At 34.2% G+C, this 15,000-nt stretch overlaps 1 protein-coding gene across 39 annotated transcripts in view; it reads left to right on the top strand.

Annotated features, from left to right (window-relative positions):
- LOC106871661 (serine/threonine-protein kinase mig-15-like) overlaps positions 1-15,000 on the top strand; it is a 764,441-nt gene that overhangs the window by 182,321 nt on the left and 567,120 nt on the right. For all 39 annotated transcript variants that reach the window (XM_089357111.1, XM_089357081.1, XM_089357079.1 and 36 more), the window contains exon 16: positions 890-978. In XM_089357111.1, the coding sequence (XP_089213237.1) occupies positions 890-978 (89 nt within the window). The remainder of the gene's footprint in view (positions 1-889; positions 979-15,000) is intronic.

Below are 15,000 nucleotides of genomic sequence, written 5' to 3'. Positions count from 1 at the left end.
AAACACAGACACACGAACACACATACATTTATATTTATCCTCCACTCACAAAGTATTGGTTGACCTAGGGCTATAGCAGAAGACACTTGCGCAGGGTTCTACACATTGGAACCGAACCCAAAACCTTGTGGCTGCAAAACAAACTTCTTAACTGCACAGCAGAAGAATTTTCTACAAGTGTCAATGCATGGGTTATAAGGAAGGTGCTAGGACCCTATTTTGTGGGAAAATGATTGTTACCTTCTTTTTTGGGGCACAAGATGGTGTTGTTTAGCCCCTGTCTTTATTCATTAGTATCACTTTGAACTTTATTTTCATCAACATCATTGCCACACTCCACGACAATATCAGTAACTAAGCAATGAAGAAGGAGACTCTATGCTAGAAAATAGTAGACAAACCACCCTTAAATCACATCATACGTTTTTAAATGATGATAGGGACATGGGACAAACGTAGTCGTTGATATTGCCTTTGATTTATAATCCCGTATAATAAGGACTGACCTGGAGCTAAACGGAAACGATGGCCACAATGATACCAGTGTTTTTATTGATTGTAGAATTAATTAATTTCAGCTTTTGTTCTGCTCAAGTTTTGCTTTGACTTTGAGAAAACCAATATTAAAATATTTTAAGAAGGAATTCTGACTGGTCATTGATGTCAATTCTCTAAGAATTTCAGTTAATTTAGGCAATGGTTTTACTTTTGGAAAAATATAACTGTATCTTTCAAAATCTCTCCTGTTTATTTTTTTGTTTCTCTCCTTGCCTTCTCACACTTCTGGCACATTCCACTCATAGATTTCTTTGGTTAACAGACTAATTTGATATTATTGTCTTTCTAACACATATTCTATGAAATTAACTGTGTGCTTCTTTTTGGACAGGTGTATCCAATAATGCTACTCCTGCTGCAGCTCAAGCTCTGAGTAACGACCAGCACAACCAAGGCATGTTGCGTGCCCAAAGACCCGAGGTAATTTTAAACATTTACCCTTCTTTGTTTTTTTTTTTATTTCATGCAATTGTAATGTCTGGCTTGTTCTGTTAATTCTGTCTGAACTCATTTGTTAGTATACAGAGGACCGTACTTTCATGTTAGTGTAGAGCAGACAACATTACTACAGCGGGAAAGGGAAAAACTATACTCCTGTGTTACTATAGGTAAAGCAGCTAAGAAAAACTTTAGGGTTCCCAAGCGATTAAGATGAGGTATGGACTTCGATAGTCAATCGTCATTCAGACAAATGACATATACTATTTACTTTTTTTACAGTTAACCGATCGTCACTTATTTGAGGAAGCCATTATTTTACATTCTGTTGCTATTCATGAATTTAACACAAATTATATTTTATTCTTTACTTAAAAAAATAGAAAAATATAAACCTTAAAAGTGCAAGGTTTTGAAATTTGGTTATGGGGTTAAAATTAATAGCCCTTTCTCCCACCCTGATTTTCCCAATAAAATTAATAATAGTTTATCTCAAAAATTTATGCTTGACTGAGCATTAAAATTTTTTTTATCTTAAACTTAAAAAGCATGCAATAAGTTTTTTAAATCTTTATTTTAAACTTAGAAAGTAAGCGCAAGTTTTTTTTGAAGTTTAAATAAAAAATATTTAAATGGAGGTAGACCAAAAGGTAAGATGGTTGAATAATATCCATCGTCAGGCTTGAGAATTCAGCAGGAAAATGTAATGATAGTTGCTTCTGATAAGACCCTATAGAGGAGACATCTGAGGACTCTACCCCTACAACCCTCCCAAGAATAGTGGATGGTGAAAATGTATTGATGGATTGTAAACTTATTGGGTATAACACATGAATTTTAAAATCTTCCCTGCATTACAGAAATATTGTGTTCCTGAAAGTTTTCCTTTAGTAAGGAGTTTTATAGTATGAAACCAATTTCCTCATAGACTTTGATGTTGTGCTGGAAGCAGTGAACATGGACTTCAATGGGAAAGTTCATTTTGTGTTATGAAACTGAATTACAGCAAGATTTTCAGGACTAATGCATTACTATAGACGAGGGATGCTTATATTTAAAATCTGACTTACAACGTTAAAAGCAATGCATACTGAAATATTTTTAAAAAAATGATACCATGTTTAATTTCTTTGTATGTATATTTATTATTTTTAAGTAGATATTTATGCTTTTTAAGTGTTTCTATGATGTTCGTGTTAATATGGACATAGACTATGAATGGGTAATGCATGTTAGGAAAAGAAGGATCCATAAATGAAATTGATTGGAAAAATATGACTAAGAAGAGAAAATTGCCTAAGGTAGAATTAGAAATGAGATTTACGTTATATTCTTTAATTATTCAATTCATGACATTAAAAAATAAATTACAAATTTATGAGGACAATGATTGTTTCCCATTTTAGTTCAACCATTTGATAGTAGATAATCTTGTATGTACATTTACTTGTACATACAGTTAGTTAAAGATCTGGTTAATAATTCACATAATTATTAGAAGCTACCATTCATCGAGCATTTGTGTTATTTTGTTTTATTTTTGCGTTATTTTATGTATATTTTATTCTATTTTATTTAAATGCTTTCTATCAAATTCTGATTCAACCGTTTTTGTTGACTGACATATTTAAAGTAAATCAAGAGTTGTCTCCCTTCTATTGATTTCTTTATCAAGTCGTTCCGTTGCCTTCACTTGGTGAAATTGACGATCCCTTATTCGCGACATTGATCCAGTTTTGACAGGGATTTACTGATGACAGCTTTTCATCCAGCTTTCCACTGGAAATAAAGGATGTTGTTTTAATGCAGGAGTTAGTGGTTCACTTTCTGCGAAAGACTTTAACGATTGGTTTCATTTCGTCTTTGTATTTTAGTGACGTGCACGTGATTTGTCGTGAAAATAAATATCTCCAGAAATTAAGATTTATAGTTTTCCAAGTGTAAGTTACATTAGGAAAAAAAAAAAAAAGATCTAAAAAGTATATACGAGGTGTGCACGCGCATATATACTCTTTTACTTGTTTCAGTCATTTGACTGTGGCCATGCTGGAGCACCGCCTTTAGTCGAGCAAATCGACCCCAGGACTTATTCTTTGTAAGCCTAGTACTTATTCTATCGGTCTCTTTTGCCGAACCGCTAAGTTAGGGGGACGTAAACACACCAGTATCGGTTGTCAAGCGATGTTGGGGGGGACAAACACACACACACACACACACACACACACACACACACACATATATACGACGGGCTTCTTTCAGTTTCCGTCTACCAAATCCACTCACAAGGCTTTGGTCAGCCCGAGGCTATAGTAGAAGACACTTGCCCAAGGTGCCACGCAGTGGGACTGAACCCGGAGCCATGCGGTTCATAAGCAAGCTACTTACCACACAGCCACACTTACATATTATGTCTTCTATATTGTATATTGTATGCATCACACACATACACACACACATGTATATTAGGGTGGGTGTGTATATCATCATCATCCGTCCAAATTTCATGCTGGCATGGGTTGGACGACTTGACACGGGCAGGAGCCACATCAGGTTCCATTATCTGTTTTAGTTTGGTTGCTACAGCTGGATGCCCATCCTAACACTATGCGCGTGCACACACACACACGATTTTAACATCCACTTTACTATGCTTGTATGAGTTGGATGGGTTTTATTGAGGCAGATCTTCTATGCCCTAACACGTTTTCTTCTTCCAACCCCTAGGAAACTATATATTTCTCCATAACCAGACTTATTTTCATGGAGGATCAGAAGCAAAGAACATTGCCTCTATGACAATGCTATTAATTACATCTACACATACGGATATGTATATATATTTCATACTTATATAAAGCACCCACTACACTCTCGGAGTGGTTGGCGTTAGGAAGGGCATCCAGCTGTAGAAACCATGCCAGATCAGATTGGAGCCTAGTGCAGCCTCCCAGCTTGCCAGTCCTCAGTCAAACCGTCCAACCCATGCCAGCATGGAAAGTGGACGTTAAATTATGAAGATGATGATGATGGTGATGATGGTATATGCTTATATATATATATATATATGTATGTGTATTTATTTATATATATATATATATATATATATATATATATATATATATATATATATATATATATATATCATGGGTTCAGTCTCACTGCATGCCATCTTCAGCAAGTGTCTTCTACTATAGCCTTGCGCTGACCAAAGACCTGTGAGTGGATCTGGTGGATGGAAACTGAAAGAAGCTCGTCATATATATATATATATATATATATACATATGTATGTGCGTCTGTGTTTGTCCTCCCACCATTGCTTGACAACCGATGTTGGTGTGTTTACATCCCTGGAACTTAACGGTTCAGCAAAAAAGTTTGATAGAATAAGTTTCTGGGTTTATAAAGAATAAGGAGTTGATTTCTTTGACTAAAGGCTGTGCTCCAGCATGGCCCGCAGTGAAATATATATATGTATCGTAAGTCCAAAATGTCGATTTTTCAAAAAACAAAAGAGATAGTTTCACCGTTCCATAGCAGTGCTGCTGGACTCCAATTTTGACAATTTTCTTATCTTGGCATCTGAAGCAGCTGAAGATACAATAGTTTGACCAAAAGAACTGGCTATCGCAAGCAAATATAAATATTGAAAAAAAAAAAACGCGTTTGGCCAAATTTGGACATACAACAGTTTACCATAATAGCAACTATGTATATATATATATATGTATGTATGTATATATACATATGTTTTTATATATGTATGTATGTATATATACATATGTATTTATTTATTTATATATGTATGTATGTATATATACATATGTATTTATATATGTATGTATATATACATATGTATTTATATATGTATATATGTATATATTACATATGTATTTATGTTTGTGTGTGTATATATGTGTGTGTGTGTGTGTATATATGTATCTATGTATATATATGTGTGTGTGTGTGTGTGTGTATATGTATCTATGTATATGTATAAGTATAAATGTATTTGTATATATGTATATATATATATATATATATATATATATATATATATATATATATACATATATATATATATGTGTCTGTATATATATATATCTGTGTATATATATGTGTGTGTGTATATATATGTATATACATCCACACATACACTTATACATATCTATATGAACTTGCACATACACACACACACACACACACACACACACACACACACACACACATATATATATATATATATACCGCATATTCTTTGTAGAATATTTTAAATTTTATTGTCAGTGTAATCTACTCTTTGGCAAACTATAAATCTACAAATATAATTCATAATAAATGTCTTTGTTGATACATTTTTCATAATGCTTCAGCCGTACTCCAGTGAAATACAGAGATGAAATGAAGTCAGTTGTTTAGCCTTTCATGGAAAGTAAACCGACCACTATCCTCCTGCATATCTTAACTGTTTATGGTGTGCAGCTATGTGTGTTAGTGCACACACACACACACACACACACACACGCGCATATATATGTGTTTGTTTATATATATATATATATATATATATATGTATATATATGCATGCACACATATATTTGTAGGTATATATAGATATACATACATACATACATACATACATACAATACATATATATGCATATGTGAGTGAGTGTGTGTATGTGTGTGCATCGATATAGGCATTCACTCATAAATATGTTTATGTATGCACGCATACATATGTACATACATATACATATGTATGTGCGTATATGTGTATGCATCTATTTATACATTCACTCATCAATATATGAGTATTTATGTATACATATATATATACAGATATGTGTATGTATGTGTGTATATGTGCGTATGGGTGTATTTGAGTGCATCTATATAGACATTCGCTCATATATATCCATGTGTGTGTCTGTGTGTATCAATATATATATATATATATATATATATATGCGTTGCCTCATAGATATATGTATGTTTATGTATACATACATACATATATGTATACACATGTATCTTTGTGTATGTGTATATATTCAAAATATCAAAGCCTGTTCTTGATATAGTCACAATATTTGAAGGAGAGGGTGTGGGGAGGGAGCAAAACCTTTAAAAATTAAAAATAATATGAAAGCTCTAAAAGAAAAAAAAACACCCCCTCTTCACCCAGAAAAAACACACACACATACGAAAAGGAAATAGATTAACGACAAATCTGTTTTAATCTGTTTTGTTTAAAGATATTGTGCTTTTCGATAGTTATTAATTTTTGAAGAAATTTGTTTCAAATATATACATTCTTGAGTGACAAAGGATGTTTGAGATATAAAGAAAAAGATATATACATATTTACACACACACACACACACACACACACACACACATATGCCAATCTAGTAGACGGATGCTTGATGGATGATGATATATATATATATATTTATATACATATATAGATATATATAATGTACTGCTCTGTGATAGAGAACTCATCAAAAACGTACATCTGGTGAGAGATGAATCTCATTTATTTAGAGGATTCAATTTTTTTAGTTCATTAGGATATGTGGTTTGTACCTGATGAATATGTTTGAGATATTTCTCTACATATGAAACTATTAGTAGCACTTAAAGACATATATTGTGCCCTTTAAATAAATAATATATATATATATATATATATATATATATATATATATATATATATGTATACATGTCTCTTAAAGGATAGAGCTCAAAATCAATGCATTGAAGATACTTTATTGCAGCAACAATTATAATAACAGAAACAACCACAATAAGCCAAACCTATGCACATTTCAATAGGGTATCCCGGAAAAATAAACCACATCATCAGATGTCTCGTAAAATATTGTAACAAATTACAACATATTACAAATTACTGGATACTCCATCTCATCAGGGAATTTGTAATATGTTGTAATTTGTTACAATATTTTACGAGACATCTTATGACGTGGTTTATTTTTCCGGGTACCCTATTGAAATGTGCATAGGTTTGGCTTATTGTGGTTGTTTCTGTTATTATAATTGTTGCTGCAATAAAGTATCTTCAATGCATTGATTTTGAGCTCTATCCTTTAAGAGACATGTATACATATATATATACAAAAACTCAACCGTGAGTTTTTGGCTAAGACTGTTAACAGATACTATATATTTTGTAAAATTTGTTTTATAAAAGTATATATTTAATATATATATATATATATATATATATATATATATATATATATATATATATATATATATATACATACATATATATATATATATTATCATCCTCATCATTATTTGTATGTATATATGTATGTTTGTGTACATATGTATATGTATGTATGTTTGTATGTATATATCTTTTATCGTTTATCTTTTATTAGTTTCAGTCATTTGACTGTGGCCATGCTGGGGCACCGCCTTGAATTTTTAGTCGAATGAATCAACCCCAGTACTTTTTTTTTTTTTAAGTCTGGTACTTATTCTATCAGTCTCTTTTGCTGAACCGCTAAGTTATGGGGATGCAAGCAAACACATCAACACTGGTTCTCAAGCAGTGGTAGGGGAACAAGCACAGACATAAATACACACACACACACATAGATATACATACATACGTATGTACACACACACACACACACATATATAGGCCAGGCTTCTTTCAGTTTCCCTCTCCCAAATCCACTCACAAGGCTATAGTAGAAGACACTTGCCCAAAGTGCCATGCAGTGGAACTGAGCCATGAAGTTCAGTGGAACCCGGATCCATGAGGTTGGGAAACAAGCTTCTTACCGCACCCATGCCTATATTTGTACATGTGTGTATGTGTGTACGTATGTGTGTACGTATGTGTACATATGTATTTATGTATGTATGTGTATATGTATGTGTGTATGTATGTGTACATGTCTGTATGTGTACATATGTATTTGTATGTATGTATGTGTACATATGTATATGTCTATGTGTATATGTATATATCTGTGTATATATGTATGTGTGTATATGTGTATATATATGTGTCAGTGCATGCGCACGTATGCATATGTATATATGTGTTTGTGCTTGTGTGTGTGTAATGTATGAATCTATACTGATACTGAATAACTAAAGCAGTCGACATTCTGAAAAGTTTGTTTCAAAATTAAAAAAAAAAAAGAGGAAAGAAAGAAAGAAAGCAAGAAAGAATGATGGAACCTCTTATTAAGTGGCCTAATTACCCCCCTGTGGAATTTAGTATTGTTGAACATTAGTCGTTCAAATTTTTATATTAATTTATATCCTTGAAAAATATTCTGAAGATGACAGTTCTATGCAGCTCACTCTTACGTCGATATACGCAAGGCATTTATTTATGCTACGACACCTAATTTTTTCTTTTCTCTCAGAACTTTCGAGACCTTGTGGCATATCAAACCATCATCATCAGGTTTGGCACCATTGTTGATTTTGGTGATAGCAGTGTCAGCATCGGTGTTGTTAGCATCATTAAAAAGTGATGGATGTGGCAAATGACTGTTGTGGTTTAGACTAGATCTAGCTAGTCTAGATATCTAGGTGTATTTTTGTTTTTGCTACCATATTTCAAATAGTGACATTATTAGTCATTCTTTCTTCTGGAGTGGATAAAATAGTTAACGGTACTAAAACTGTAGAAGATTCAGTCACCTTACAACACATTTATGTATGTTGCTATACTTCTTCTTGGCTTGGTTTCATGAGTAAAAATTTACTGAGGAGGGATGTCCATCTCTGTTGCAAGTTTACTGATGACCACAGTCCAATTCAGGACAGGCAGAGACTGTAACTGTAGAGACTGCATGGGAAGGTGGGCTGGTCAGAGTTGGCTGTAGTGTCCTTCTTTTTCCTCCTTTTTCTCTCTCATCTGCAAGGATGAACTTGTGGATGTCTTCAGAGGAGGCCATAGCCTGACCAGACTTCATGGTCAGTGGCAAGAACAGACTACTGGTGATGATCAATATGGCTGGTGCCGAGGGATTTCTGGAGAGAATCATTGGGTTCAGCAATGAATTCTCTGAGCACAACTTTAGTAACTAAGAAACATATTCAAAGCTTAAAACTTGTTATGTAGGATTGCTGTAGAGCATTATTGAGTTTACAACCAACTAACTTCAGCAAATCATATGATTGACAGTGTAACTGATTTGGGGATGGCTAATAAATAAAGTACATGGAACAGTCAAGTTGTTGGTGGAGAGCTGAAAAATTTTGAACTAAATAATTTAGAATTCCTGTAGAATGATTTGATTTAAGTTTCCTTTAAACATCATCACCACCACCACCACCACCACCAGTTGATGTCCATGTTCCATGCTGCCATGCGTTGGACAGGTTGACAGGATTCGATGATGATGAAATGTGGAAGTTGTTACTTTTTGATGTTATGTCACAAAACCACTTTCAGTTCCCAATATGGTTTCGTTTACATGTCATTTAGACCTGTCTTGTTTCCCTTCCTTATAAAATCTAGACATTCCATTCTGTCTATGAAATTGTTACCATCACTGTCATTTTACTTATTCCAATGCTTAAATAGATGGGTTTGCAAGTTGAAATATTTCTCTGTATTATAGGAGAAGTTTTTACGTTAGATACTTCTACTAACATTAAGTAGCTAACTGTAAATTTAGAGCAAGGAAGCCAAGGTATGTAGTAATGTTTGAACCTGGGATGTAGGGATGTCTACTGTTTCATTGATATCTACTGCATTGTAAAGAAGTAAAGAAAAACATTTTTGGGGTGAAACTACTGTTTTTAATGAGTGTTCTTTCTTGATTGACAAGTCAAGAAAATATCTCTGTGTCTGTCCACAGCATCGAGTGAGTTGAGTTGGATATTTCCTTCTGGTTAAGAAGTTCATCTACTCTACTAAATCTCTTCTGAAACAGTTCTGGAGATTACAAGCTACCAAACTGCTTGATCAAACATCCAGTTAGTTTAACCCTTTAGTATTCAGGTTACTCTGTCAAAAGTAATGTTTTTTATTCACTTTGTGTTTGCATTGATCATGCATCAGCTTTGAGATTTCCATGTTGTAGGTTGCAGGCAAGGCTGTGTGGTAGGAAGCTTGCTTCCCAACCGCATGGTTCTGGATTCAATTCCACTGCGTGTTATCTTGGGCAAGTGTCTTCTACTATAGCCTTGGGTCAACCAAAGCCTTGCGAGTGGATTTGGTAGATGGAAACTGAAAGAAGCCTATCATATATGTGTATATTTAGGTGTGTGTGTTTGGCCTCTCCCCCCCACTTGACAACTGGTGTTGGTCTGATTATGTCCCTGTAGCTTAGCAGTTCAGCAAAAAGACAAAAAAAAAAAAACTGATGGAATAAGTACTAGGCTTAAAAAAGATAAGTCCTGGGTTGAATTTGTTTGCCTAAAAACCCTTCTCGGTGGTGCTCCAGCATGGCCACAGTCAAATGACTGAAACAAGTAAAAGAATAAAAGAATAACTGTTTATTTTTAGAATGACATTGCAGGGTAGGTGTAAGAGGTCAAATCTCACAGGTTTGAAGATAAAGCTGGTGGATATATAACCAGCTTAAATACTCATCAACCTGAGTTGTTTCTTTTATTACTGACCCTAAAGAGGTCAAAGGTCAGGTAGAGTGTTGACCAAACAGTTACACACTTGAAGTTTGATACTAACAAAGTCAGTTCCTCTAAATTTATTTTTTTATGTTAATTTAACTGCTGAAGTATTCCTGTGTGACAGTACAATACATTCTTGGAATGGTTTGTAGGAAATTAACAAAAGTTTGTAGTGATAACATCGAGAATGAATTATATATAATTGTATTTTTTTTTATTTCCTACATAAAAAGAGAAAATAGACCTCTTTAGATCCAGTTGGTAGAATAATGCAATACTAATTAGATAACATGCAGGATTTGTGAGTACAGGTTAAAATATATCAGGTTTCCAATGCAGTGAATGTAGCTCTTAATTTACAACATCAATCAAGGCATTAAAAATGTAAGTACATAAGTCAATTGGATAATTTGTGTTGCAGAAAATGTGTAATGGAAAATGGGTGTTTGTGTGCATGTGTGCACACATATACACATCACTGTGTTTTACCAAATAGTTGGATAATGCATGGGGAAAATGTTTGCGTCAATGAAATAATTTGTGTTGTAGAATCAAATATATTTTGAATGTGATCAGATAATGGCTTGCTGTAAAGAGAAAAAAAGTGGGTTTTTTAAAAAAAATAATCTAGTAGTTATTCTGATGAGACTAAGACAAAAATGCTAACCACTAGCTGAGAGAGAGAGAGAGAGAGAGAGAGAGAGAGAGAGAGAGATGACAGTTTCATCATACCTGTTGATGACAGTTAAGAGAGGATGATATAGTTTTGTGTTCTTTTAGATAACCAAAAGTGGCTCACAGACTTCTAGTTTCTGATTAGTTAAAGTAACACATTATAACAATGGAAGATGATTGTATATTCTGTTTAACTATCTCCCCCTCCAAAAAAAAAAAAAAAAAAATTAGAGTCTTTGGTTGGGTAAAATATGAGAGGAAATAATGGATCTATGAATGTATAGGGTCATCTGTATAAGGTTATTTGCAAATTCTCACATTTCACTCTGTTTGGTAAGTGATCTTAAAGGGTGTCTGTAAAGGGTGCTCTTAGCAAGTTCCGGGTGTTGAAGGTCATTTTGTAGAGGGTATTTGCAAGAATAATGAAAATTGGAATTAACAGTCTTGTGTTGCGTTTGTCTATATCGGGTTATAAGTATTTTGGGGTTACTTTATAAATGACACAGGTAACCTATTACTAGAAGTCATTAGAATGTTGAATAGATTACCTTGCAGTAATTGTTATGGGTCTCTGCACTCAGTTTAAATCACATTGCAGTTAACTTTGCCTTTCATGCTTCTTGAGTGGAGGCGATAAAGTACCAGTTGCATACTGGGGCTAATTCTTTTCTTTCTTTCACTCTTTCTGAAAGAAATTGTTTGTGGTGAGACATGGAGAGAGGAATGCCCAAGACACACCATTATGGTTCCTTCAGGTATTTGAGGGTTCAAGGCAAGGTATAAATGGCCTGGTTAGTGTGTGTGTGTGTGTGTGTGTGTGTAGCCTGTACTTTGTAGGTCTTTTTACTTGCTCAGTGACATTATACAAAGTCTTGAGAATTCAACTGAGAGAGCAGCCTTGTATATTGATCACTAGAATTTCACAACTATATATTATTCCATTCACTATCTCTACTTTATTTTCACTAGCAAGTCTTAAGTGAAATAAGTTGGTCCTTTAAAAAAAAAAAATTAAAAAAAAAAAAAAAAAAGAAAATTATTGATAAAGAATTTCAATCTGGAAAAAACTTTTCTTTTATTTTCATCTCTCTATGATTCTGAAAAGTCTTCAGTGTTTGTTAGCTTTGTTTTATAATTGACTTACTGTTGTCTTCAGCAATAACTTGTTGACATTTTGTTAGCTTTCTGAAGTTGAAAAAATATGTCTTCATAAAATCACCCCCCCACTAATATTTCTAATACATTAATAATGATCAGGGTGGTAGGAATGGTAAAATATTGAACTAAATATATAAATGGTAAAATATTGGACAAATACACCTATCCTCATTTATCACAGGTATTTGCTTAAAAAAAAAATAACACAACTGTTAAATGAGTTAGTGATAAATGAATAACAGAACACATGGGGAAAATGGTTTCATTTGAAGACCTCCAAGTTATATTGCGTATTGTTGATGGTTGCTGGGATGGACTTTTGTGATCCAGACAAAATCTTTGACTGATCACTGATCTGTGTTATCACTATACAGTTCATAATTGTATGTACCATGTTATCCCAAATCAGTGATGAATGAGTCAGTGGAATCAGGGTTAGTTGTACTATTTTTTTTTTTTCTCTGTCTATGTTCTGAGTTAAAATCCTGCCTGAATCCACTTGGCTTTCTATTCCTCTTGGACTGATAAAGTAATCACTAGGCTGGGTGTTGTGGATACCCATGGTGCAATGGTTAGAGCGTTTGACTCACAGTCACGAAGCAGTGAGTTCAATTCCTGGACTGGGCAAGACATTTCATTTCTTGAGCAAAACACTTCATTTTATGTTGCTCCAGTTCACTCAGCTGAAGAAATGAGTTATGACATCACTGGTTCCAAGCTGTATTGACCTTTGCCTTTCACAACATCGGTGGCTTGGAGAGGGGAGGCTACTGTGCATCGGTGACTGCTGGTCTTCCATAATCAACCTTGCCTGGACTTGGGCCTCAGAGGGGAACTTCTAGGTGCAATTCATGATCGAAGGGAGCCTTTAATCTTCTTTTAGTCTGTGTTGTACTGTCTACAAAAACTGTTCTATTTCTATAGAGATTTTCCTTATTGTTACTATTTATTAATAGGTTGGAATTGTTACAGCATCAAAAAATTTACTTGCTTTAGTTAAGCCCTTCACCCCTTATCAAGCATGGGCCATCATTGACTTGTCTCCATCGTTCTTGATTCTAGGTAGTTATTCATCTCCCTAGTTTTGTTTGTTTTGAATGGCCATCGGTTCTTTGTAACTTGGCTTTTTTTTTCTCAAGGTGGGTATATTGGCTTTATGCAAACCTCTTTTCATCTCTGGAAAGAAATGGTTCATATTAGCCTGGCTCCTCTCCTTTGACTTACATAGGAAGGCCCTACCAGGTTTTACTTCACTGACATAGCTCTCTGAATCATTGAGGGACACAAGTCACCCCACTGTCACAATTACTCGACCTTGTGGTGAATCGGACAAAATGCCTTACTCTGTTTAGTTCCAGCCCTTTTGTTTTAATTTCAAAGGTACCAGTCAAGCAGTGAGAGTTGATGCTAGCATCTATGTCCTTTCCTCTCAAAATTCAGGTCTTGTGTCTGTATAAGAAATCAGTATTAGAATTAATGTTGTAATTTCCTCAAAGACTGGGTCTTTGGATTTTCATGTGCTATAATTCATCATCATCATCATCATCATCATTTAATGTCTGCTTCCCATGCTGGCATGGGTCGGACAGTTTGATCAGGGCTGGCAAGCTGGGGAGCTGCACCAGGTTTCCAGTCTGATTTGGCTTGGTTTCCACAGCTGGATGCCCTTCCTAATGCCATCCACTTTACAGAGTGTGCTGGGTGCTTTTGACGTGGCCTGGCAGGGAACTTTTGACATGATGCCAACACGGGTGCTCATTACGTGGTGCCAGCATGAGTGCTTTATATGTGGTGCTGGCACAGAAGCTCTTTACGTGGCACTGGCATGAGGCTCTTGCGAGGCAAAACCCCTTTCAGTTTGGGAGTGAAGCATTTACAATTCAGTTTTGGTGGACAGCTAAGTAGTTCCCTCAAAGCTTTCTTCCAAATGCAGCGAGTGCCTTGTAAGGTAAAAGTCATAAATTTCTGCCCTTCTTCCAGAAATATAAAGGAAATATTGTGATTGAGAGGTGTTGAACAGCTCCACTAGCTTAATTTCTATGATATAAAAGCCAAATATTTCTTTGTAGATGTTGCTTAAATAGTAAATATTGTATTGTTGAACATCAAATTAATTTTTATGTTCTCAGTAAACTATATTGTGTGATGAGAAAAACATTGTAATACAAAGGCTGCCATTTTCTTGTTTGCTTTACTCATCTCTTTCAATAAAGGATTTCAAGCTATCGTTTGCTTTGTATTCATTTGTTTATTCAAGATTTTAACTATTGAGATTAAAGTGTGTGTGTGTGTGTGTGTGTGTGGCTTTTTAAAAATATGTCCCATCAAACAATAAATTTTTCAACTTTCTTTTTATTTTATTGACATAAAAGCGTCGAGTTTCTTTTAAAGATTCTTATGTGTTTACGTCTGTGTGAATGTGAATATATGCGTGTTGTAATGTAATCATTCTGATATTTTCCCAATATGATTTTTCACTCTTGAAATTCTACTGATTGATTTTCATTTATTAATCAATGATTTCAAAGAAG

Source organism: Octopus bimaculoides, chromosome 9 (genome assembly GCF_046866305.1).
Source record: "Octopus bimaculoides isolate indiv1 chromosome 9, ASM4686630v1, whole genome shotgun sequence".
Lineage (NCBI taxonomy): Eukaryota > Metazoa > Mollusca > Cephalopoda > Octopoda > Octopodidae > Octopus > Octopus bimaculoides.
Note: the sequence above shows the minus strand (reverse complement) of the source record. Positions and strands in the feature narration are given on the sequence as shown.